The sequence below is a fragment of the Peromyscus californicus genome, unplaced genomic scaffold, assembly GCF_007827085.1.
Source record: "Peromyscus californicus insignis strain IS unplaced genomic scaffold, ASM782708v3 Scaffold_4__1_contigs__length_199733344, whole genome shotgun sequence".
In the NCBI taxonomy this organism is placed as follows: Eukaryota; Metazoa; Chordata; class Mammalia; order Rodentia; family Cricetidae; genus Peromyscus; species Peromyscus californicus.
The window spans coordinates 182,972,036-182,998,175 of NW_026294562.1; the positions used below are offsets into that span (position 1 = coordinate 182,972,036).

The 26,140-nt window shown below is 43.3% G+C and overlaps 1 protein-coding gene across 3 annotated transcripts; it reads right to left on the reverse strand.

Moving 5' to 3' along the window:
• Positions 1 to 3,969: 3,969 nt before the first annotated feature.
• On the reverse strand, positions 3,970 to 25,241 carry LOC128094986 (NACHT, LRR and PYD domains-containing protein 9A-like). 3 transcript variants are annotated; one of them, XM_052713626.1, is made up of 10 exons: positions 24,971 to 25,241; positions 19,748 to 21,332; positions 18,630 to 18,632; positions 17,577 to 17,741; positions 16,877 to 17,041; positions 14,446 to 14,613; positions 12,225 to 12,395; positions 10,044 to 10,214; positions 7,732 to 7,902; positions 3,970 to 4,117 (listed from the first exon to the last, which is right to left on the reverse strand). In XM_052713626.1, exons 1-10 carry the CDS (start codon positions 25,239 to 25,241, stop codon positions 3,970 to 3,972), a joined length of 3,018 nt encoding a protein of 1,005 aa, XP_052569586.1. The 3 variants fall into 3 exon arrangements, with proteins under 3 accessions (XP_052569586.1, XP_052569587.1, XP_052569588.1); XM_052713627.1 differs by lacking the exon at positions 18,630 to 18,632; XM_052713628.1 differs by lacking the exons at positions 17,577 to 17,741; positions 18,630 to 18,632.
• Between the last annotated feature and the right edge of the window lie 899 nt (positions 25,242 to 26,140).

Consider the following 26,140-nt stretch of genomic DNA (forward strand, 5'->3'; position numbering starts at 1 on the left):
TGTCAGGAGAAGATATCGAGGCTGGGTTCTGGTCTCTTCCCCTGGTCAGAACACTGTTGATCAATTCCACCCTGCACTCCCTCATCCTAGACAGGGTTTCCCAGTGTAGCCCTGGCTGTGCTGGAACTAGCTCTGTAGACAGGCTGGCCTCGAACTCAGAGATCTGCCTGCCTCTGCCTCCTGAGTGCTGGGATTAAAGGTGTGTATCACCAATGCCCGGCTGTCTGGTTGGAAGACTGTAAACTTTTTATGAACTCTGAATTTTTTTTAAAATTTTAAATTTTTTCTTTTTTTGTCATCTGGATGCAAGTTAGTCATCTGGGACCAGGAAATCTGATGGAGAAAATGCCTCCATCAGATTGGCCTGCAGGAGGGTCCCACCCACTCAAGGTGGTGCCATCCTTGGGGAAGTGGCTCTGGGTTGTATGAAAAAAAGCAATCTGAGCAAGCCACAGGGAATAGGCCAGTAAGCGTCACTCCCCCACAGTCTCTATTTCAGTCCCTGCCTCAGTTTCCCATGATGATGGACCTGTAAGCCAAATGAACCCTTCCCCCCCCCATGTTGCTTTTGGTCAGGGCTTTCTCACAGGAATGGAATGGAGACTGGAATACTATCCTTTTGAGCTGCCAGGTGGTTCGTATCACAAAACTCAGAGCAAAATAATTTTTAAAAAACTTGATAGAGTCCAGAGAAGACATATCTGTACCTAGTTTCCAAAACTGAATTGCATGCAAGGTATTCATAATAAAACATCAATTTATTGTCGCTTTCAAACAACTACGGTGGTGAATTTATTGGTATTGAAGGGGGTCAGCAGAGAGAAGTGTATGCTTGCCTGAGCTTTAAATCTCTAGTTATAAGGAACAAAGGGTCAACACTTTTCTCGTCAGAACTCCAAACAGGTCCAGCTATAGCGGCAGCTCAGGAGTTGAGAGCACCATGGCTCTTGCAGAAGAAGGGAGTTTGCCCACATCCCCACCAGACCCTCACAGCTGCCTTTAAATCCAGATCCAGGGGATCTAGTGCCCTCTGGTGGCCCCACAGGCAACTTCACTCATGTGCGCACACACAAATAATTTAAAATTAAAGACTAGGAATCCCACAAGGTTAAGGAAAAAAATCTACACTGCATTAAGTGTACCAGAGTCAAATTGAAGCTGAATTATTAGGGTGGGAAAAGCCAATTATTTCTATTAGGAAAGCTCAACTGAATTAGTAAGAATATTTTTTCTAGTTTTTGAAAAAAATAATTTACGCACTTGAGAGATGGCTCAGAGATGAAGAGTGCTCACTGCTCTTTCAGAGGAGCCAGGTCCATTCCAAGAACCCACATGGCAGCTTGTAATCACATGTAACTACAGTTCCAGGGGATCTGATGGCCTCTTGACCTCCAAGGGCTTCTGTGCACACATGGTACACACACACACCTGGTACTGGGGTGTATTGTGCATGCTAATAAACTTATCTGGGGTCAGAGACAGAGCAGCCACAATATTAAACATGAGGATAGGCAGTGGTAGCACACGCCTTTAATCCTAGCATTCCAGAGGCAGAAATCCATGTGTTCAAGGATACAGCCAAGCATGGTGACTCATGCCTTTAATCCCAGAAGGCCAGCCTTTAATCCCAGGGAGTGATGGTAGAAAGCAGAAAGGTTTATAAGGTGTGAGGACCAGAAACTAGAGGCATTTGGCTGGTTAAGCATTTGGCCGGTGAAGCATTTGGCTGGTTAAGCTTTCAGGTTTCTAGCAGCACAGTTCAGCTGAGAGCCATTCAGATATGAGGACACAGAGGCTTCCAGTCTGAGGAAACAAGACAAGCTGAGGATCCGGAGAGGTGAGGTAGCTGTGGCTTGTTCTAGTTCTCTGATCTTCCAGTTTACCCCAATAACTGGCCTCAGGTTTGATTTTTATTAATAAGAACTTTTAAGATTAATGTTACATGTACACACATATCCATATAATAAATATTTTCTTAAAAGAAAAATAATCTAACTATTCAGTGGTTCTCAACTTTCCTAATGCCTCAGTTTTTTTGTATTTTTATTTTGCAATACAGTTCAGTTCTACATATCAGCCACAGATTCCCTTGATCTCCCCCCTCGCGCCCCCCTCACCTTCCCCCCAGTCTACCCCCCATTCCCACCTCCTCCAGGGCAAAGCCTTCCCCACAGACTGAGATCAACCTGGTAGACTCAGTCCAGGCAGGTCCAGTCCCCTCCTCCCAGGCCGAGCCAAGCAACCCTGCATAGGCCCCAGGTTTCAAACAGCCAACTCATGTAATGAGCACAGGACCCGGTCCCACTGCCTGGATACCTCCCAAACAGATCAAGCCAATCAACTGTCTCACCCATTCAGAGGGCCTGATCCAGTTGGGGACCCCTCAGCCATTGGTTCATAGTTCATGTGTTTCCGTTCGTTTGGCTATTTGTCCCTGTGCTTTATCCAACCTTGGTCTCAACAATTCTCTATCATACAAACCCTCCTCTTTCTCGCTAATTGGACTCCCAGAGATCCACCCGGGGCCTAGTCATGGATCTCTGCATGTAGGTGTCTGTGGAAGCCTGGAAAGCACATCAGATACCCTAGAGCTGGAGTTAAAGGCAGTTTTGAGCCACACAATTAGGGTGTTTGGCCATCCCATCACCAGAGTAGGTCAGTTCGCTGTCTCTCGACCATTGCCAGCAGTCTGTTGTGGGGGTATCTTTGTGGATTTCTGTGGGCCTCTCTAGCACTTTGCTTCTTCCTATTCTCATGTGGTCTTCATTTACCGTGGTCTCCTATTCCTTGTTCTCCCTCTCTGTTGTTGATCCAGCTGGGATCTCCTGCTCCCCCAAGCTCTCTTTCCCTCTGCCCTCGCCCTTCATTACCCCCACTCATGTCCAGGCTGTTCATGTAGATCTCTTCCATTTCTCCGTCATTGGGCGATCCCTGTGTCTTTCTTGGGGTCATGCCTCAGTTTTTTAATACAGTTCATGTTGTGGTAACCCCCCCAACAGTAAAATTATTTCATTGCTACTTCACAGTTGTAATTTCACTACTGTTATGAATCATAATGTAAATATCTAAAAAGCAAGATATATGATATGCAATCCCCTCTGAAGTTGTGACCCACAAGGTGAGAAGTACTGGTTTAGATGATTAAAATTCAAAATATTGTTTAAATAGGACTGACTTCTTTATTGTAATTACAGTCAACATAATAGTGAGTAACAGTTAACGTGTAAAATCTTAAGTTTTAGAGGTTTATTATTTGTGTGTACATATGTGAATCTGTGTGTGCTTGCATGTAGGTGTCTGTGGAAGCCTGGAAAGCACATCAGATACCCTAGAGCTGGAGTTACAGGCAGTTTTGAGCCACACAGTGTATGTGCTGGGGTTTGAACTCTGGCCCTCTGAGGAACAGAGAGCACTTTTAACTGCTGTGTTATCTTTCCAGCCCCTCTTTGAAGGAATAAAAGGTGAACCTTAGGCCTGATCCCTGGAACTTTGAAAAAGAATTTTTGAGATCACTTTTCCAAAAGTATGGATTCCTGATTTTAACTTTGGGGATTCTAGATAGGATCTTCATACTTCCCACTTTCTGCACTGTGACGCTGGCGTCTTTCAGGATCACGGCATGAACTACAGTTCAGGTGGATGTTCCCTGCACTGAGAATGACACCAGTGTAGACATGTTACAAACATGACTCCCAACCAGAACTGTAAGAGAATCGGGGTCTCTTCATGTTCAAACCCCAACACTCTAAGACAGCCACTAAGGACTCATTCATGTTTTCAAACATGCTTAGAGTTTATTGAATGTATTTGTTATCTACATATTGCGAAGTGGTGAGGGGAAGTATAAAGACAGATGGGGGCAGGACACTGTGAAAGAGCAACCCTGGAGTCAGCTACCTGTACCAGGTGTGCAGCTTGGGACAGGGTACACAGGTGAAATAGGACAAAGGAAAAGCCGTTGTTTCAAGATCAGTTTGTGCTGTTCCATACCAGACGGACACCCCTCCTCTCGCTTTCCTCTTTGACCCAGGGACAATGTAAGATATCCAGGTTTTTTTTCATTCCCACAGCTTGCAGTAGCATCTGTGACTCCTCAGTCAATGCAGATTTGTCCAGTCTGGAGTGAAAAAGAAAGTGCCGTTTATTTTTATTACATTTACTAATTTGTATGGGTTTATACAGGCACATGCTACAGTGCACATGGGAAGGTCAGAGGTCAATTCACGGGAGTCCATCCTCCCTCTTCTATTATGTGGGTCCCGGGTTGTCAGGCTGGACAGCAAGTGCCTTCACCCACTGAGCCATGTCAGCATCCCAAGTTTTGTTGACAATCACTTGCCTCTCTTTATTTCCATGACGTCCTGTCACCCTTCCCTAGGAATGAATGAATGTACCGAGTGTGAAGATAAGGCGTGATTCTCCCCCAGAGAGTAGGGACCCTCTCATATATATAGATATGTAATATAGATGTCTATATAAAGAATCTATCAAGATGTTAAGATTAAAGTTAAAAAACATAGAAGTAAAAATGACTGTTTTCAGCCATTCATTGTTTAAATGCCTAACCACGATGATTATTATTCCTTATTCATGCATTATAACTTAATATAGTCTTGACATCTCTCAAACTTGTGAATACTAGTATAATGTCATTGTCACCAATCTCATAATCGTCCATCTAAGCCTCTCCCTTCATGTGTCCCTACTCACTTTCTATGAGACACTTAAAGCTTATCCTACATCTTAGCTCACCCTTGAACATATCTGATGCTCATCTGTTCCCACTGCCTGTTTCACCCATGACATTATCACTAAGCTACCTAAAAAAATAAAAATTACCAAACATCCATTATCTTTACACTTATATTTAAAAATCTATTTGTTTATTCTTTGATAATTTCATATGTATACAATGTATTTTGATCATATCCTTTCCCCATTCTCCTGTGTGACCCCTCCACATCCCTTTCCAAACTTCAAGTCCTTTTCTTCTCCAATAGCTCACTGAGTCTAAGTCGTGATGCCCACAAGTGTGTGGATGTAGGTGCATGCTCTGGAGAATATGCAACCTACAGGGCCCACATCCCTGAAGAAAACTGACCCTCTTTCCCCTTGAGGCCACAAATGTCCCTAGCTCCTCAGCTAGGGGTGGGGTCCTGAGCCCCTCCTCTGTCTGTGCTGGAGTGTTGACTGGCTTGAGCTTGTGCAGGTCTTGTGCAGACAGCCGCTGCTCCTGTCAGTTCCTGAGTGTACCTGCCTTCTCACATCTAGAAGAGGCTGGTGTGCAGCAGTCCTGCCAAACTCCTACGATGTTTCTACCCCTTCTTCCTCAATGTTCCTTGGACCTTGGAAGTAAGGGACCATGCCTCCCTTTAAAAAATAATGTCTTAAGCAGTCAACACTCAACATGGTTAATTTTTTTTCTTGAAAAATTTCCCCTAGATTTTTGGGCATTAAGTTCCCCTTGAATTTCACAAATTAAGATTGGAACACAGGTCTCTCTGATAGAATACAGTTGGCTGCCTCAATTTTCTCCACCTTCTCTGCCTGCTTTTTTCTTGCCTGATGTCCATAACCACAAGTCATGTCACCTTTAACTACAAAGAGTGAATTCAGAGATCTGCCATTTAGATCTGCTGCCCATTTCAGCCCCTGCCTCTCCAACCTCCCCTTCAGTCAATACTGCCCCAACCACAGCCTTCTCACCATGATTTACCCCTCTGTGTCCACACCCCAGCCCTTCTCAACATCTCATCCTTGCCTGCACATTACTCTTTATAACCCCAGTAAAGGACCTAAGTCAATAGGGCAGAGGCATGAGCCATTTTTCTCACCAAATGTTCCTCAAAATATCTTCACAGGCACTTACGTAACCAACCTGCACATATGGAATAAGTTCTCAAATGTAAATGAAATATTAAGAGACATAACCTTGATTTATAATTCCATACAGCAATTTCAGAACCCTTTCTGACTCTAGACTGGGACTGAACATTTATGGGTAGTGTATGTGTGAGGCAGTGTTTGTACTCACCTCAGCTGGGTGACTGTGTCTCTAGAACACATGAAAATGCCCAACCAAGTTGTGCCCAGTGGTATAACACAGGCCTGGTCGTTATAGCACTAGCCAATCACTTTTTAGTTGGATGATGATGCCTGTTCCACAGGGGAGATTTAATGTCTGCTGCTGTAAACATTGTCAAAATCCCATGGTTGAGGGGACCACAGACCCTAGAGGGAAAACTACTGTGGTTCCCTTAAATGGGCATGTTGTGAAATTGCCATCTAAATGTTTACATTTATACCCACAGATTTGTACTTCTCACAGCCTTGGTCAAGGAAGCCTTTTTCCCCCTTTTTTTGTGTGTGGGGGGGCTGTGGGTGGTGGTTAATGCAGATTCACAACTGGTTGAAAATCCTGAGAGCAAGTGACTATGAACGCTGAGCCATAGATGGGTCATTTATCAATCTCCCCATCCAAGGCTCATGGATGATCGTGAAAGAAGGGGCAGATAGACCTTAAAAGCTGAGGGTGGGAAGAAGCACTATGAAATGCTATCTTTTGGACATGACATGACCGTTTTATGCATACACTCACAGTTGATGCTGAGGTTGCCGGCACAAGACCTGCATTCAAAATTTCAACATGGGTCGGGGAGGGACTCTGAGCCCCTCCCCTTGCTGAGAAACTATTGGCAGTGATGACAGCTGAGTGAGAATGACTCTTAATATCTGGCTGTTGGTAGGTTGCCCATGCCCCAGCAGATGACCCCATGTCCATAAGCACATGGTCAACAGGACTTGGAGTCAGGGGGTTATTAGTTGGGATTGGAAGGTCCTGGGAGGGTTGGAGGATGTTAGTGGGGGATAGAATATGATCAATACACATTGTATACATGTATGAAAATTTCAAATAAAAATTTGTTAAAATTAACTTATGGCCTGGAGAGATGGCTCAGTGGTTAAGAGCACTGAATGCTCTTCTACGTGTGACTAGGGTTCAACTCCCAACACTAACATGGTGGCTCACAACTATCTGTAACTCTGTCCCAAGGCATCTGATGCCCTCTTCTGGCCTTTTTAGGCACTGGAAAGGCATGTGGTGCATAGACTTACATGCAGAGAAAACACTCATAAAAATGTTTTAAGGATTAATTTGGCATTTAAAATGTGTTATACCCTGAGAGACCATTTAAATGACTTACACAAAGTACACTATATATGTGAACTCATATTTTGTCTTTTTTATTACCATTTCTTGTTTTTTCTAAATGTTATACAATACCCACATATAACATTTGTGTGTGTGTGTGTGTGTGTGTGTGTGTGTGTGTGTGTGTTTGTGTGTATACATTATAGACTAGGATCCATATATGAGAGAGAACATGTGGAGTTTTTCCTTTCTGAGATAAGGTGATCCTATTTGGTATACTTGTAAGACCACTATTTTCTACAAATATTGTGATTTCATTATTCTTTAGAGTTGAATGATAATTTAAAAATAAGCCAAGTTTTTAAAAGATGTCTGATGATGTTTGGAGTAATCACCACCAGAGGGAAGTACTCATGAATGGCTAGAAATCAAGGATGGTTCTCAATGTCCTAGAGTACAAAAGTGGTCCTGTACAACAGAACGTCCTAGCCCAGTCTCAACAGGGCTGAGCTTGAGCAAACCACCACTGAAGAGCTTGCTCTGAAGTTATTCCTGACCCCGAGACAGGGAGTACTCACCCCAGCACCTTCAAATTACAACTTTTGTGACTCAAAGCCTCACACAGCAGCTCCAGCCCATCGTGGTCGAAGGTTATCCAGTCGAGGTTCAGGCTAGTCAGTGTTTTGCATGTGGTAAGAGCTGAGGCAAGGTCTGCACAGCAGTCAGTTTTGAAATCATTCATGTCTAACCTGTGACAGGGAAAACACCAGAAAAAGAATGTGGTATTTGGTGCCAGCCAGTTCCAGGCTTCTGAGCAAACTCCTAACCAGCCCCAAATGTCCACAGTAAGCAAAAGCACTAAGCAAATCCAGGTTTCACAGAACAGTATTTTTTTTATTATTTGAGAATTTCATACGTGTAGACAATGTGTCCTGATTATATCTGTCTACTACGCACACTTCCAACTCCTCCTAGACCTCCCTATTCTACACAGCTCCCACTTGATACCCCTTTTAAACCCATTAAGTCAGTGGTTTGCTGTGGATATTGCTCTGTATAAATAAAATGCTGATTGGCCAGTAGCCAGGCAGGAAGTATAGATGGGACAAGCAGAGAAGAGAATTCTGGGAACAGGAAGTCTGAGCAAGAGAGACGCTGCCAGCCGCTGCCATGAAAAGTGAAATGTAAGGTACCGGTAAGCCACGAGCCACGTGGCAACTTATAGACTAATGGAAATGGGTTAAGAGATAGAAGAACTAGATATCAAGAAGCCTGCCACAGCCATACAGTTTGTAAGCAATGTAAGTCTCTGTGTGTTTACTTGGTTGGGTCTGAGCAGCTGTGGGACTGGCGGGTGAGAGAGATTTGTCTGACTGTGGGCCAGGCAGGACTGGAGAAAACTTCAGCTACCTGTGGGTTGTAACCCCTTTGGGGTCGAGCGACCTTTTCACAGTGGTCACATATTAGATACCCTGCACATCAGATATTTACATTGTAATTTGTAACAGCAGCAAAATTACAGTGGTGAAGTAGCAATGGAAATAATGTTATGTTTGGAGGTCACCTCAACATGAGGAACTGTATGGAAGGGCTGTAGCATTAGGAAGGTGGGAATCCCCTGCACCAAGCTCAATCGGGATTGCCTTAGGTGCTTGGGTTTGGGAATACCCACTGGGGCACAGGCAACCAGGGCTACATCTCTGAAGAAAACTGACTCTCCTCCCATCAGCAGCCCAGGGCAGGGGCTTCTTGAGTGCCTCTGCCATCCAACCTGGAATTGTGACCCGGATGACTCATGCCATGTAAATTGGTGAAGAACCTGTGGCGGGCATGCCATAGGCCCTAAGGGAAAACCCATTACTATTGCCTTGCTAAGGGGACACAACATAAAACTACCTTCTAAATCAGTGGTTCTCAACCTTCCTAATGCTGTGACCCTTTAATACAGTTCCTCATGTTGTGGTAACCCTGCCTCTGCCAAATTATTTTCATTGCTACTTCACAACTAATTTTGCTACTGTTATGAATCATAATGAAAATATTTGTGTTTTCTGATGGTCTTGGGTGACTCCTGTGAAAGTGTCATGGTCACCCCTAAGGGGTCATGACCCACATGTTGAGAACCATTGAACTAAATGCTCAGCATTATTCCTATATGTTAGTTCAGCTCTCAAACCCCAACAGAGAAGCTTCTTTTTGCAATGGACTGGTTAATACAGAGACTCACAGCTGTTCAACATTCTGAGAGTACTCAGCCTTACATGGAACATATATACCAGCCCTTACCCCAAGGCTTAGGGAACCTGAGGGCCCAGAAGAAGACCCAGGAAGACTAGAACCAGATACTGTGGTGGGGGAAAACATGACAGGGCAGTTACACTCAAACTCACAGCAACTGTTGTTGTCTGTACAAGGCCTGTGAATTGACATTTTTCTCAAAACTTGAGACTACATTAGGTGGAATTCTTCTTAATCTTATTGTCTTAGTATTGTTTTCTATTGCTGTGAAGAGACACCATGACCACAACAACTCTTATAAAGGAAAACATTTCATTGTGATGGCTCTCCTTCAGTTCAGAGATTCAGACTACTATCATGGTGGGACATGGTGACATGCAGGCAGACCCAGGGCTGGAGAAGGAGCTGAAGGTTCTAACATCCTGACTCACAGGCAACAGGAAGTGGTCTGACTCACTGTGTGTGGCTTGAGCATATATGAGACCTCAAAGCCCGCCTCTACAGTGACACTTCCTCCAACAAGGCCACACCTCCTACTAGTGCCACTCCCTTTGGGGGCCATTTTTTCACAAACCACTACACCTATTTACCCTCTAGCTTTCCCTCATTGAGCTGGGGGCCCTTTCCACCATGACAGTTAGTAGAGACTCACCCAAGACACTGCAATTTACAATCAGGATTCCTCAGAGCTTCACATAACCGCTTGATGCCCGCCTCTTCTATGTTATTCTTGCCCAGTTTCAGGGTCTTTAGATTTTTATTGCTAGTAAGGACAGCAGAGATACCCCCACAGCAGTCTGAAGTGAGAAAGCAACCAGATAACCTGGGAAAACATACATGCAAACATATTGACTTACAAGGCCCAATCTTTTTGTTTTGGTTTATTAATTTTAATTTTTAGAACTCCATATGAGCACTGCATCCACACCCTCCATCCCTACCTCCAGTTCCTCCTATTCCCCCCAAATTAATAATCTCTTTATTATTGTTACATGTATACATATATGTATATGTGTATTCATGCGTGAATACATGTACATGCATATTTAACCTAAGTTCATTTAGCTATGCTTGTGTGCACATGTGTTCAGGGGATAGGATAGCCCAGTAGAGCTTGTCCCTGGAGGAGACCCATTCTCCCTCTCAGCAGCCATTCATTGACCTTTTCTTTTTGAGACAGGGTCTCATGTACCCAGTCTGGCTTCAGACTCATTACATAGCTGAGGATGACCTTGAACTTCTGACCCTCCTACCTCTACCTCCCAGTGCTGAGATCATAGGTATGTAGTTATCACACATGTTTTTAAAAAAGCTGTGCTGGAGAATCAGACTCAGGGCTCTGTGTATGCTAAGTAAGTGTTCTACCGACTGGGCTACATCCCTCATCAATGAGACCCCATCTTATCAGCTTGGCGTATTTCCATTTATTTGAACCAGAAATGCCCAAGTGCTTCTGAAATGCTGACGATGCCTCTCCATCTGGGGGACCCTGCTCCATGCTGGCTCACTGCAATTCTTCTGCAGTGATCTCTTCATGTGGTGTTCCTACTCTCTTTCCCCCTGGTTAAAATAGAGATACTCTGAAAATCATTGGGGCCACCTTATTGCTGATTTCAGATTTCTGTGCAAATGTCATCAAATGGTGAACGTCTGCCAGTATTTAATGTAACAGACATGTCCTGAAACCCTCCCTAAGCCTCAAGCTCGTGGTCCCCATGACACTTTTAATAATGGTTAGTAAAGAGGGGAGAGAAGGAAGATAACGGGTGTAAGATAGGTGAGCAATGGAGAACGGAGATGACGAATGTGTAGATGTTAAATATAGACATTAGGCAGATACGTTAGATGTAAAATGAACATACCATAATTAGTAGATGACAATAGATTGACAATGGACAGGCGATATGCAGATGATGAAAAGAGAAGGATGACATGTAAGTAAAGACAAAAAATTTTAAAGGGGAGAAAAGGGGGAGATGTTAAGTTCAAAGTTGATGGATAATAGGTGGGTGGATATATGATAGGCAGGTAAATATGTAAATCAATACATAAACACATATGCATAGATCCATGACTGATGGAGGTATTTCTACATTATGCAAGTCTAATATGTGTGTGTTAATGGTTCTCAGGCAGGGATGAATTTACCTTCCAGGGGATGCACATTGCATGTAGATATATTTTGGTTTGCCACACTAGGTCAGAGGGTACTCTTGACACCTCACAGATGTAGACATCGTGCCACAGCCCTCTTCAAATCACAGGACAGCCACAACAAACATGCCAACAGTACAAAGACTTAGAGACTGTGACATTTGCACTTTGTGCCTTTATGCATACATGCCCATCACCTCAATTCTGTCGGATGAGGACTATACTTAATGCTTCAAAAAAATTTTATTTTATGTGTACTGGTGTTTTGTCTGCATTCATGTCTGTGTGAGGGTGTCACATCCCCTGGAACTGGAGTCACAGATAGTTGTGAGCTGCCATGTGGGTGCTGGAAATTGAACCGTGGTTCTCTGGAAGACCAGACAGTGCTCTCAACCACCTCATTATCTCTCCAGCCCTGTTGGAGTCTGTGTCCCCATGTAATGGAATGGATGAAGCAGTTTCTGGGGCTTCTATCATGGCATTAATTCCACTCATAGGGACTCACATTCATCACCCAGTCACCAAGGGCTCCATGACTTAAGATAGTCATCATGAGTGGTAGGCTTCACCACAGACTCTGTGGAGACACTGACATTCACACAATTCTACCCTCCCACTTCCTTCTGAACACCAACATCCCAAACCACATTCCCTGCAATGGAAGAGAACACAGCCCTACCATAACTCCTGAAGGGTGCACATTGGGTCCTTCAAAGTTTCACACAGAATGTGCAATCCAGTATCTTTCAGGACATTTGACCCCAGGTCAAGAAGAGAGAGTTTTTTGTTGCACAACAGGGCTTCGGAGAGATGGCCACAGGCAATGAAGCTGAGACAGCAACGTGACAACCTGCAAAGAGGGTCACACATCAGCAGCTCACCCAATGTCACAGCATCACATGCCTCTGCAAAGACTGTCATGTTCTCTCTATACTGAATTTCCACTTTGCATGAAAACATTTTGAAATGGGCTGTTGAGATGGATCCACACACAAGTAAAGTCCCTTGCTACCAAGCCTGAGGACCCTAGTTCAATCCCACATGATGGAAGGAAATAATCAACCCCACAAGTTGTCTTCTGTCCTCCATGTGTGTGAGTATACACACACGATGGAAACAGTTTCAAACAAAAGTTTTGAAAACCTGAGGTTGTAGATCACCACAGATGTTTCCAAAATTGACTGATTTGTCAACAACAACTGGCAAATCAATCAACTGATTCTTCCACCTATATCAGAAATTCACCATGTTGCAGATCCTGCCCTCATGGAATATCTTCCATTATGTTTTTAATTTCTTTTCGTTGTCAATAAGTGTGTATATGTCTCTGTGCAGGTGTGTACGTGGATGTAGAGGTCAGAGGGCAAGCTCAGGTGTCACACTCTGGAACACCACCCACCCCCTTTGAGACAGGGTCTTTCACTTTCTGGAACTTATTTATTAGACATGGCTGGTTGTCCAATGAGCCCTAGGGGTCCTGCTGTCTCCTCTTCTGCAGTTTTCTTTTAGATATTTTTCTTCACCCTGTTATTTGTGTGGGTTAAAGACTAGTGTTTTAAAGACTAGATGATATTTGAGATAACTCATGCTTAATGCAGCTCTTTATAATTACTAGTCACCATGTGTAATTTAATTCAAGCTACTCTATAATAACTAGTAATTAAATAACCGAATAATTTTTGTCTTCTAATGTTATTTTTTCCTACCTCTCCTGAAATATCTTTCAACTTTTTGTAGTGCATATTTCTCCCTTTGTTTTACAAGTTTCACATCAGGACTGGAGACATGATGCAGCATTTAAGATCACTTGCTGATCTTGCAGAGGACACGGGGTTCAGTTCTAACCATCCACATATCCACATAACATGGTATTCACAAGTCTCCTGTAACCATAGTTCCAGGGGTTTATTGACCTCTTCTAGCTTCGGCTGCTTATGCACTCACATGGTACACAGTAAGAAAATTCCACAAGTGCTCTCATGTATCCAGCCCAGATCAAAACACAATGGCACTGAAAGTATTATATAAAACTACCTCCAAGGCATGTGCACATATTTTATATACCATGCAAATAAATTTCATGTTTGGACTTAGGGACCATCACCAAGACTCATGATATGCAAATATTCCAAAAGAAATTAAAATGGAATATGGAACATTTCTGGTCTAGTCATAAGCAGTTCATGTAACAGATACTTAATCTGCACTAATTTTCTTTTATAAATAGATGTCTCCATAATGGTCAATATTCAATGCTCTTGCATTTTATATGCATGTTCATGTCGGTAAGCTGCATGTGTACATACTACTGCATGAATACATGATCACAGAGGACACAAATAATTTGCACCTGTATACTTTCTCTTCTATGAACCCAGTTGTTTTTGAGTACATTTCCCATCTTAAGGCCTTTGATTGATGGAACAATAAGTTATCTAGTATGGCTTCCCTGGGACAATAGTCCGGCAATTTGCTGCCATGAGCAACCAACCTCAATCTCAGGGCAGGCGATAGTTTACAGTGACTTAGGTCAGATGGAGGAAGCCCAGCCTTGGAAAGGAATTTTTTGTTTTTCTTACTCATATTCTCCTCTTGCCTGGTATCCAATCTCTTTCCAGGGGCATCATTTCCCCCCATAATAATCATATTCATTAAGCTATAAATTATATATAAGGAATTTCAGAGCTAGTATTGCCTTGTTTAAAGTTGGTCTCATGGTGTATCTGTTTGCATTTGCTCCACTTATTTGGCAACTGAGGCATGGACAAGTGACTGAGTCTAGTGACACATCCCTTGTCCTCATGCATTCCTTAGTGGGTACGTGACCACTTTTATGATGGCTGCACCCATGTGCAGGGTTCTGCAATATCTCCAGGGCATGCTCTCCCAGACCAACTCACATCAGTGTTTCCAGGACACAGCTTGGATGCTTCAGGACTTCACACAGTAACATCACTCCTTTGTTCTTCAAGGGATTTTCAACCAATGAGAGACGTTTCACCTTGCGGTAGATTAGGGAAGAAGCAATCATGCCACAGGCCTCACTTGAGATGTCACATTTCCCCAACCTACATGTGAGATACATGTCACAGGTTAGGAATAACATCTTCAGGTGATCTCTGTAAGACTACCTATTGTTCAAACAAATGACCCAGATTCTAATACTGTACATATCAGTCCACACCTACATCATAGGCTTATTTAATTAATAAGTGTAATTCTGTGACTACCACTGTGAATTATAGAGTTCTACTGATTGGGAATAAGCCTAAACCAGTGGTTTTCAGCTATGGGTGACTTTTACTCTCTGGGATCCATTTAAAAATGCATGGTGAGGTTCTGGGTTGTCACACCAACCAACAGAGAGATAGGGTGTTGCTGGAATGTAGTGGGTAGAAGCCCTGCCCTTTTGTGCGGAGATAGACCCCATCACTAAAGTATGGTGTGTAACCCAGTATGTCTGATTACCAATATCACTGTAACACACACACACACACACACACACACACACACACACACACGCACTTCTTGAGGCCATCACAGTGATCCTCCCTTTCAGATTTCAGTTATCAATGAGAAAGCTCATTGTGTTAGAACTGTGCTTCTGATATTAAAACCTGCTCCTTGTGTTTAACTTAGAGAGGAGATCATAAAGCTTATGGGTTTTGTTATCTCCCTTGTCAGTTTAGTATATTCAAAAGATATGATGGAAGACAATAGAAACAGATCACGTGCATGGAGTAAGATCTGGAAGGATCACAAGTATGCAAGCGTTGCCTTATGGATATAAAGTGCTCCATATGGATATATTTGCCAAACTAGAAGACCCCTGGTTCTCCTTTCATCCCATCACTGTAATAAAACACCCTGACCAAAGCAATTTAGAGAGGAAATGGTTTGGCTTACATTTCCAGCTCACAGTCCATCATTGAGGAAGTCAGAGCAGGAACCTGGATGCAAGAATCATGAAGGAGCTGCTTGCTGGTTCTTGCTTAGCTAGCTAGACTTCCTATAAAGACCAGAACCACCTACCCAGGAAACCTCTTCATAGCAGACTGTACCCTTGTATATTAATTAACCATCACGATAATCCCTCACAGACATGCCCAATCTGATAAAGAAATCACTGAATCAAGATTTCAAGTCAAGGTGACAGTTAATGCAAAGCAGGATGAAAATATTCCAAACTTTTTGGGATTTTTTTAATGGAGTCTTTATCATGTAAACATGATAGGCTAACTCCAAACTAACATTCTCACTGAGGATGGGGGACGAGAATGACAGTTACAGAACATGGTTCCAGCTTGGTTCTTCTGGGGACTGGTCACTATGCAGTTGCCCACCAAAGACCATTCATTAGAATACAAGTTGATCCTATCACCTGGAGAATGCCAAGAGGTGGGAAGCTTTGTGTCAGGAATCAAGGCAACAGTTCAAATATCAGAAGAAGTGATTCTGCCACCATTACCAAGCTCTCACGAAATGACAAAGGTTTGTAATTCCTGTACACAGCCAGAGGAAAAGACTGCAATGCAAGTTTCTCAGCATGAGCCGCCATACCACAGCGCCAATGGTGATAAACTCACTCTGAGCTATCAGTCATGTAGCTTAAGAGCAACAGTACCCTGCCAACTTCAACTCATTCTCATGCCGTTTCCACATCGCCCTGCAGTTGCAGGGCTGCCCCTATTTTCTTCTTAGCCTCCTGTCAAAGGCCATGTGGAAGTTTTACTTATGGATTGTTTCTCTGCCGGTAGTTTTCACAAGGTGCCTCTGCATGTTGACCTCTGATTTCCACAGGTGCCCTGCCCCCCACACTAAGTAATGAGTGTAATACAATCCAGATATCCTATTATGTTGATATTCAAGCCATTAGAAAACAAAGGAGGTCATCAAAATGCAAGGGGAAAATTTTCAGAAGGGAGTGGGAACCAACAGCACACAAGTGAGTGTGATCAAAGTACATTATAAACATGGGCGAAATGGCGTCATGGGGGAGGTGGAGAGCGGTTCAGCAGGTAAGAGCACTTGCTGCTTCAACAGGGGACTGGAGTTCAAATTCAGGAACCCACATCAGGTAGCTCACAGCCCTCTCTGGCTTTTGAAGGTACCTATATACAGGTATGCACACACACACACACACACACACACACACACACACACACACACACACACACACACTTTTAATAAAGAGATAAAGAAACTATCATAATGACACTAATTTTGTGTAACACATGCTAATGCAAGTGTGAACTTTCAAAGATAAGCCTTAAAAGTGATTTTAAAAATAATTTTAAAGAACTACTGAGTGTAGACAATGCACTGACTTACAGTAGTTCCTCCACTCCGCATGTTGAACATTTCAGCACAGAGCACAAACTCTCAACCATGTCATTGGAGAGATTAGTGCCATACAGGTTCACGGATTTCAGGTTAGGTAGTTGAAGAAATATGTGAAATAATGCACCATCTCCAAAGTCAGTCATGAAGGGACACCTGTGCAATAAGGCCAAATGGCGAATTATACCAGGATGTGGGGGTCCATGGCAAAGCAACTTGTGGACATCCTCTTCCACACTTCACCCCACAAACCATGGTTGTTCAGGCATTCTAGTTACCCATGTCAGGCAGCTCATGATTTATTATAACTCTGCCTCCAGAGGACCCAATTCAGATGCACACATACATAGACACAATCAAAATAACCTTAAAAACTAGATTTTTAGTTAACATTCATTACAGTCTCTAGAACATAATCAACTCCTGTTGGCTATGTACGTGTACACACACACACACACGCAAACACACACACACACACACACACACACACACACACACACACACACACATGCACACACACGATGTATAAACATTTACAAACCCCTACATAGAAAAACCTCAGATATGCGGCTCTTGGCTATTGCTTTTTCTGCTTTGGATTTAGTTCTGCATTTATTTATGCATTAGTCTCCTCAAGGAAGAGACAGAGTTTCTTCCATCTACTTAAAGGATGGGTGCCTATTCAACTTACGACAAGCTTTGGAGCTTAAATGCAGTCAGAGGGTAAGTAGAAGATGGAGACATTGAGGCACAGAGAACTTTAAGGGCAGTTTCATTGAAATTACAGCAGTCCAGATCCAACACCTCCAAGATGTGGAAATATTCGCAAAATGTAATCCACTGTTTTATTGTGTTTCTGCAATGATATAACACATCATTATTCTCTGGTGCCTAAATTCAATTCAAGACATTCCTAAGATAGGCAGATCACTCCCAACCCCCTCAACGGGGCACACATGGTACATAGACATACATGCAGGCAAAACACTTCTACACTTTAAATAAAAATAAATCTTAAAAAAAAGAAAAAGGAGCACAAAAGAGACAGAGACGAGAGAGAGAGAGAGAGAGAGAGAGAGAGAGAGAGAGAGAGAGAGAGAGAGAGAGAGAGCGAGAGAGCGCCCTGTGGGTTACAAAATGCCATCTTCTGAGCATGGTATAGTCACTGTGGTCTTAATCTCACAAGAGCTACGGATGCCTCCACTGCCTGCACAAGACCAGGCCTGTTACCAGTCAATCAGAAGCTGGGGAGAGCCTCACACAGCTCTACCCCTCCCTGCTAACATAATGACTACTGGTGGATTCTCAGGGAGGAACAGTCATCTCCAGTTTTGTACCCGCAAGTCAGTCCACCAGGGTCTAATGCACAGTTCCAAACCCGTACACACTGATAGCCCTAGTTAAACTCAACAGCTGACACAACAAAAAGACGTGAATGTGAGAAAGGAGCTCATAAAGAAGAAGTTAGTGTGATGGGGTGGAAGGGGGACAGAAGGGAGTAGAAGGTGAGAGTAACCAGAATGCATTACCTACAGGTATGAAATTGCAAATGAATACATTGAATACAAATTATAATAAAGAAGCATGGCTTGAGATGAGGTGAAATAGATGGAGTCTTTGGGAGACACATTTTATATTATTATTAAGAGATTTTCTATTCATTTTACATACCAACCACAGATTCCCCTCTCCTCCTTCCTTCTGCCCCCCAGCCTTCCCCCTCAACCCACCCTCCCATTCCCACCTCCTCCAAGGCAAGGTCTGCTTTGAGGAGTCAGCAGAGCCTGGTACATTCAGTTGAGGCAGGTCTAGTCCCCTCCTCCCTGCACCAAGGCTGCGCAAAGTGTCCCCACCATAGGCACTGGGCTTCAAAAAGCCGGCTCATGCACCAGGGATGTGTCCTGATCCCACTGGGCCCCCGAAACAGTTCAAGCTAAACAACAGGGGAGACTCATTGTTAATAGCTACATATCACTGCTGAAGACACCCAGCCTTACTCTGTTCTTTAGGGTCTCCTCTTGCAGTGAGAAAACATGATTTCTATGTGAATTCGGGCAGATATTTGGGACTCCGGAGTGAATAGCAAACTATGCCCAATAATATCATCAAAGATGCTACACATTTGAAAGATCAAGTATGAGCTAGCAGCCTAAAGCCAATGCAAGGCAAGTCAACTAGAGCAATGTAGTATGAGCACAGCCTCAAACCAGACACGAGTTCCCAGAATCCTCTCCAGTGTAGTCGCCAGGACACTAAACACTCTATGGATGAAGGAAAAGAGCCAGACACTGCAACAAAGCTGCTCACATTTCCACCTCACAACTGGCCTTGTCACAAGTTTGCTCTTTGTATAAATGGAGGAACTCAAGACAACTTTCCAGGGCCACACAGCTCCAAACGGCAGTGCCAAGACTCAACAGATAGCCTTCCTGACGATGCCATTTAAACACTCAAGCATAGATGTGTAAGAACTTATGAAATGCCATGCTAGAGAGAGGGATCAGTGGGTAGGAGTGTAGGCTGTGCAAGTGTGAGGACCTGAGTTCAGATCCACAGCACTGACATAAAAAGCTGAGCATGGTGGCTTGAGGCTGTTGCCCCAACATTAGAATCGGGAGACAGGTAGACCCTGGTATTCTGCTGGCCGGTTAGCCTAGTCAAGATGGTGAGCTCCAAGGGTGGTGAGAGACTCTCTCAAAGGGTGAAGGCAGAGGACAACAAAGACAGCCACCCCACATCTTCCTCTGACTTGTTCACAAATTCATATGGATACAGCATGCACACAAACACACGTATAAAATTATGCATGGATGCTAAGGCAAAACTGGAAGAACCGAGGACAAGCTTCAGAGTTGTGCTTACCTTTTGTTGTATTCAAAGTCTAAGTCACCGTCTTCTGGGTCATAGATTTCTGAAAATACTTTGTGTTGTATATGCAGATGAAGTTTCTTTAATTTTTGAGATTTCAGCAGATGGTTTGCAGCCGACGTTAATGCATCAACATTCCTAATATCAACAGTCATTTCTTCAAATAGATCCATCACTTGTGTTTCAAATCCTTCTTCCCCGTTGTTATCTAGGCTCTCGAACAAACTCTGGGGATTCATCAGTTTCTCACTGCACTCTGCTTGACTCAAACTTCTAAAGCATTTGAAAATTTCCTGTTTTACCTCTTCGGATGGTATAAAACCAAAGTGTGGTTTTAGCATGGCAGCGACTTTTTCAGTGGCAATTCCAAACACAAATGTCCCTGTCATGAGCCATTGGGTTTGGCCATGAGCATAAACTTCTTTTAGAAATTGGGGCAGGCTTCTAATGACGGGGTGAGGTGTGCCTTTCTCTTGTCTGAGGAAATAGAACAGGGCAGCGAAATATGACTGTAGCAAAGGATGGTAAAACATGCAGCCGTCTCCTCGATGCTGGAGAAAATTCATCCCCAGCCACACTGCCTTCTCAGATTCCGATATCCCATTCCTCCTGAGATCCTCAGATGTGAACACAAATACCTGTTTCCACATTGCCTCTGCAGCCAAGGTACACAGGGTCTTTAATCGTGCTCTGTTCTGATTAGGTGGACAGTCGGCATACACTGATCTGAATGCGCTCACCATAAAGCTTGTGTAGATAGACGAATCTGTTTCACCAACTAATAATTTCATTCCCTCTCCCCTCTTAAGCTGCCACTTTAAAGTACTACAGATCATCCAGCACCTAAAAGGAATTCTGCATATAGTGGACAATTGGTCTATGCTTTGTAAATAATTAAAGACTTGTAAGCCTTTCTGAGTATTTTTGAAGAAATATATACAATAGTACTTTTTAGATTGGTCATTGAATCCTCTAAGAATTATGTTCCTTGGATACCGCAGCAAGGGATAGATTTTTGGTACACTTGGGTTTCCTAATTCAAGAAGCAGAGAGGATTCAGGGAGCATTACTTTCTGTAGCAAACTGCTGAAGACAATTTGTGTCGGCAGCATCTTCCCCCAGTCATTGCTCAAGTTTGTCCTGAGTTCCAAGTCAAATTTCAGGTATTCAAGGCCCTCCAGGATAAACAAGATTCTCTTTGGATCAGATAAGATTTTGTCCAGTGTCTCTGAAGACTCAGACAACTTAGCTAACATAAGCTCAGCTAAGCTCAACTCTGTGATATTGTTAAGTGTGATGAGAGAGATGAAGAAAACATACTGGAATCTGTTCTGCCATAAGTTTCCTGATGCCCAGTCCAACATTGCTTTTCTTAAGAAAGTGGTTTTTCCATCTGCTTCGTCACCTAGTACAACTGCAGTGACCGGCTCTACCTGACAATGAAATACTTCTTGCAATGCCTTGTACTGCATTTCTATAATTTCTTGGTAGGTTTCATCTTTCATATGAATGACAGTTTCCCCATTCCATATGTATTGAAATATAGTCTTCATAATCTCTTTGTATGAACTTTGTTTATCTGAGTTTGATGAAATCAGAACACAAGGCAGTTAGGAATAGGATCCTCCTGAGAATGAATCACATTTTTTTTCTTAAATACACGTCTGTTAAATGATCTACACATCTGGACGATCAGTGAGGCCATGGGTCCCAAGGAAAGAAGAAAAGGAGGAGAGCCACCCACCCCTTCCCCTGCAGTAAGTTTCCTTTTCCCTTCATCTGATATAGGTTTTTCTTCCCGTTACACTACAAATGAAGAATGGTTAGGTCCCACCTTAACCCAACCAACCAACCAGTTCTTTCTGCACCCACACCTCTAGAGACCTCTACTGTATGCAGCTCTTTCCATGCTTGTGAACATGCATGGAAGAGTTGACTGACTCATGGCCAACTCAAATCCCTATGCTAAAGGGGGTACACGAATATTTCAGGGCCACTAGAGAAGGGAGGTCCCCAGAAGCCAGGGGTACTTAAAGAAAAACGTGGGATCCCTCTAGAGTCAACTGTCTCCATATATTGGATCCCTTCAAAGAAAAACGTGGGATCCCTCTAGAGTCAACTGTCTCCATATATTGGATCCCTTCTCTACCAAAAAAAATTACAATGCCAATAAACCTTGCTTTCACTTTCCCTGGAGCTCTTTCCTCCCTTACATTCTTTAATTCACAGAGAAAAACAACTCTCCAGCTAGCCAGTCTCATCTTGGTGCCCAATATGGGGCTCAAACCCCAGACACTCAGTTATTTCACCATATCCAGGGTTATAATATGTTTGATATATTGACTGTAAAAGCATTATGACCAAACTGGAAACTCACCTCTGAGTAACAGCTGCTATAAAGCATGAATTCTGGGTATTGCTTTCCAAATTTGCAAAGGGCATGATACCGCCCCAGGACAAAATCCAGAAGTACTTCATTTGTACATAATTTCATGAGTTAGAGCTCAGAATGTTGCTGTTCAGTCTAAAATTTTCATACCTCACAGTAAGTCACTTACAAGTCATTCTATTTAAAAATTTTCAGTTTGGTATACATGTTTATAATTCTATGCTTAGTCAAAGCAATATTTGATTTAGGCAACAAGACAGAGTGAAATGAACTTTGGAGTTATATGAGTTCAAGTCTATGGATAACAAATCAGGGTGTCAAGGTGTCCAGGGTTAAATCATACATATCTCATTGTTTTAGATACATTGATGTATCTGGATCAACGTCCTAAGCCAAATGCGATTAATAGAAAGTGTTTCTCTGGTCATTCATGGGGATAGTTAGCAGGCAGCTGGCACATGATCAGTACCACAGGTTGATATATTTTTTTTTATTTATGGCACCAGACTTTCTGGGGGCAAGGGCCTACTGTCTTCTCTGAGACTGGGACATGCATGTATCAGTGAGTGGTACATTAGAAATGTTCACTAAGTTAAGAGCACTTGCTGCTCTTCCAGAGGACCTAGGTGCAGTTCCCAGCACCTATACAGCCACTGACAACTGGCTGTTAAGTTCAGCTCCAGGTTTCCCTGCCCTCTTCTGGCCACCACAGGAACTGCATGCATGTGGTGCCAAAAAAATCTTTTCAAAAAGGAAAATTGGTATCCATACAGACTTTTGAATGCCATTAAATTTTTATTGTAATTTGAAAAAAAGAATTACTACATTCACACATGATGAAGTGTTGAGTGTTGGGCTGCTAACGTGGCTCATGGATGGGGACATCCTGTAAGTGCTCCTAGGGCAGCAGCCTAGAGAGGACAAAAATTAAGGTGACATCAGCTAGAATTTGTCCATCTTTAATCTAGTTTCTTTTTTTCCTTTCTGTTTTTAGAGACAGGGTCTTGTGCGGGCCAGAATGCCCACTGACCTCAAACTAGCCACGTAGTCAAGGCTGGCCTTAAACTCCCAAACTCTCCCATGTGCCCCTACATCCGAAGCAGGAGGAGGAATTAGAATGCACTGCTGTGGTGGTTTGGATAAGAAATGTCCCCCATTGGCTGGTATGTTTAAAGATTTGTTCCCTAGTTGATGGTCATGTCTGGGAAGCCTTAAGAGGTGTGGCCTCGCTGGAGAAGGATGTTGCTTGGGGCGGGCCCCGAGATTTTATGGCCTCACCCTACTTCTAGTTCTCTCTGTGCTTCGTGTTTGCCGTTGAGATGTGATCTCAGCTTCCTGCTCCTATCACCAGGCCTGTGTGTTGTCATGCCTCTCTCCATGCTGCCTCTCATCACTTTGGAACGATAAGCCAAAATGAACTCTTCCATGAATCACTTTTGTTCATGGTGTTTTATCACAGCAACAGAAAAGGAACTAGTGCAATAACCATGCCCCGTTATCCTCCACATCTTATAGGCATGTGCCTACTTGGTCCTTGCCAAATTACTGGTATCTTTATCCCCATGAGGAAACAGATGTAGTGAGATTGATCATCTCATTGCAGCTGACTAACCAACAAGTCACGTGACTAAGGACCAGCTAAATGAAAGCATGTGGTTCCAGATTCACAATCATTTTTGGTGGATGCTTCTGACAATTACAGCTTTTGTTAAATCATAGTTTTGCTAAAGGACAGACAGATTGGAATGTGGAGATAGTCTATATGCGTCTGAAATGTGGAGTCATCTGTTGGTAAAATATTCCCTCTGGAAGGATTGTGACATGCCTTCCACCTGGAGATAATCCAAGGTTGTACATTTGAGGTGTTCCTCTACCGTCTCAAGCAATTCACAGGCTATAGAGGTAAGGTCTCTGGGAAAGGAGATGAAGGCCTAGTCTTAGCAATACATGTCTGGTCAAAAGATGAGTGAGTGCTATAACAGAACTCCGTCTCCGCTGAGTGTGGCACTGTGCACCTGGAACCCCAGAACTCAGGAAGCTGAGGCAGGAAATCACGAGTTCAAGACTAGTCTGACAGTCTATAGAGTGACTCTGAAGTGAGACAGTTTCAAAGACAGAACAAACAAAAGAGAGAGAGAGGGGGAGAGAGAAGGAGGGAGAGAGAGGGGAAGAACGCCATGATGAAATGTGTTGTTTTGTATGCTAATTTTAAAAAAGCAAATGAAAGGACAACTTCCTTGGTTAGCTGAAGAAAACATTAATGTTAGGATCTGCCTTATTTGTTTCAATCAATCCTGTATTTTCTTTTATTGATCCTGGTCATGTGCATTAGGACACCGTCCCCCTCCCTAGTTAAAGAATGATGAATATAACAACCATTGGTTTCTTCAATGTAACCCTTTCTCAACTATTGGGACAGGCAGGCAATCGACAATGACATGACCTTCACATTATAGTTGTAGCTTGTTGTTTCTGTGGGACTCCTAAGAGTGAAGTTGGGGTGTCTGACTCTTTTGCCTCCTCTTGGGACCATTTTCCTACGACTGGGCTGCCTAGCCCAGCCTTGATCTGAGGGTTTGTACCTAGTCTTATTGTACCTTGTTACGCCATGTTCAGTTGATATCCCTGGGAAGCCTGCTCTTTTCTGAAGGGAAATGGAGGAGCAGTGGATCTGGGGGAGAGGGAGGTGTGGAGGACTGGGAGGGAAGGAAGGATGGGAAACAGTGGTCGGTATGTATTGTATGAGCGAAGACTATGCTAAAAAATAAAAGTAGCTCCTATGTGGCTAACTTTCCCCATGCCTCCCCTCTATCTCCGTGCTCACTTACCTCTCCTCAGTTCCTGAGCCATGATCGAGAGGTCTGCCCTATTGACCTGGAGAAACAGGCTCGACACTATGTCCCACACTTGTCCTGGACAATGTGTGAACATCAGTGTTATTAGTTTTGTTCTCGAAGCCATCTCGATCTTATTCCAGGGTATCGGCTTGATTTTAAATTCCTCTGTTTCTTTACTGAGCAGCTCTTTAAACTTCAAGAACTCTGCATCACTCAGTTTTTGCAGGCAACGAGTCACCCCAAAACCAGATGGTCCTTCCATCTTGGATGGTAAGCTCAGACTTCAGAGGTTAATAAATCTTCAAGAAATAAGTGACGCCTGGGCAAGATGACATGAGAAGTCATGTCTCAATTTAAAGAGGCTCAAATTATTGATGTCATGCATTCCTTCAGATACAGGTGGCTCATCTTTCACCCATTCACTTAATGCATTGTTAATCTAGTGTTAAAAGTATCCTTACGCCAAGGCTGCTATCGGAGAGAATGAGAACCAACTGAACAAAATTCAACACAGCAGCGAAGTGATCAGCAGAGCCACAGAAGGGAGTCGGCACTGTCTTTGTACTACTAGGGACAAGTCTTAGAACTGTTTACAGAAGTTCTCACCAGCTCTCAGGTTTATAAAGTGTAACTCACTGATACCAGACATTCTTAAACAATGTCCGATCTAACTTTATTAAGTCAAAAATACCACTCCCACACACAGACAGGGTTTCTCTGTGTAGCCCTGGCTGTCCTGGAACTCACAGAGATCCACGTGACTGTGCTTCCCAAGTGCTGGGATTAAAGGCCTGTACCACCATGCCTGGCTTCAAAAAGTTTTTAATTAAGAAGTTTTGTGCGTGTGTTTTGCCTGCATTTATGTGGATGCTGCACGTTCATGCATGCAGTACACATGGAGGCCAGAAGAGGGCATCAGATCCCCTAGGTCAGGAGCTACAGTTGGGTGTGAGCCATCATGAGGGTGCTGAAAACTGATCCTGTGAAGAGCGGTCAGTGCTCTCAACTGTGGAACCATCTCTCCAGCCCCATAAATATTGTCTTAAAGTAAAAGAAACAAAAATCCTTTTGGTGCATGAAAATGTTCATGGGACACTGAAGGACAGGGGTCCATAATTACATAAGCTCTCTGAGGATGGAATCAGTTATTGTATATAAAAT

What these genes read in the sequence shown, in the direction of transcription:
- LOC128094986 (XM_052713626.1), bottom strand. Translation starts at nt 25,241, where the DNA reads ATGGAAGGACCATCTGGTTTTGGGGTGACTCGTTGCCTGCAAAAACTG. An exon ending in TTTAAGCTCCAAAGCTTGTC is followed by an intron (nt 17,042 to 17,576) that starts GTAAGTTGAATA and finishes CTTATTGCACAG; the next exon opens with GTGTCCCTTCATGACTGACT. An exon ending in TGCGGAGTGGAGGAACTACT is followed by an intron (nt 14,614 to 16,876) that starts GTAAGTCAGTGC and finishes TCTCACATGTAG; the next exon opens with GTTGGGGAAATGTGACATCT.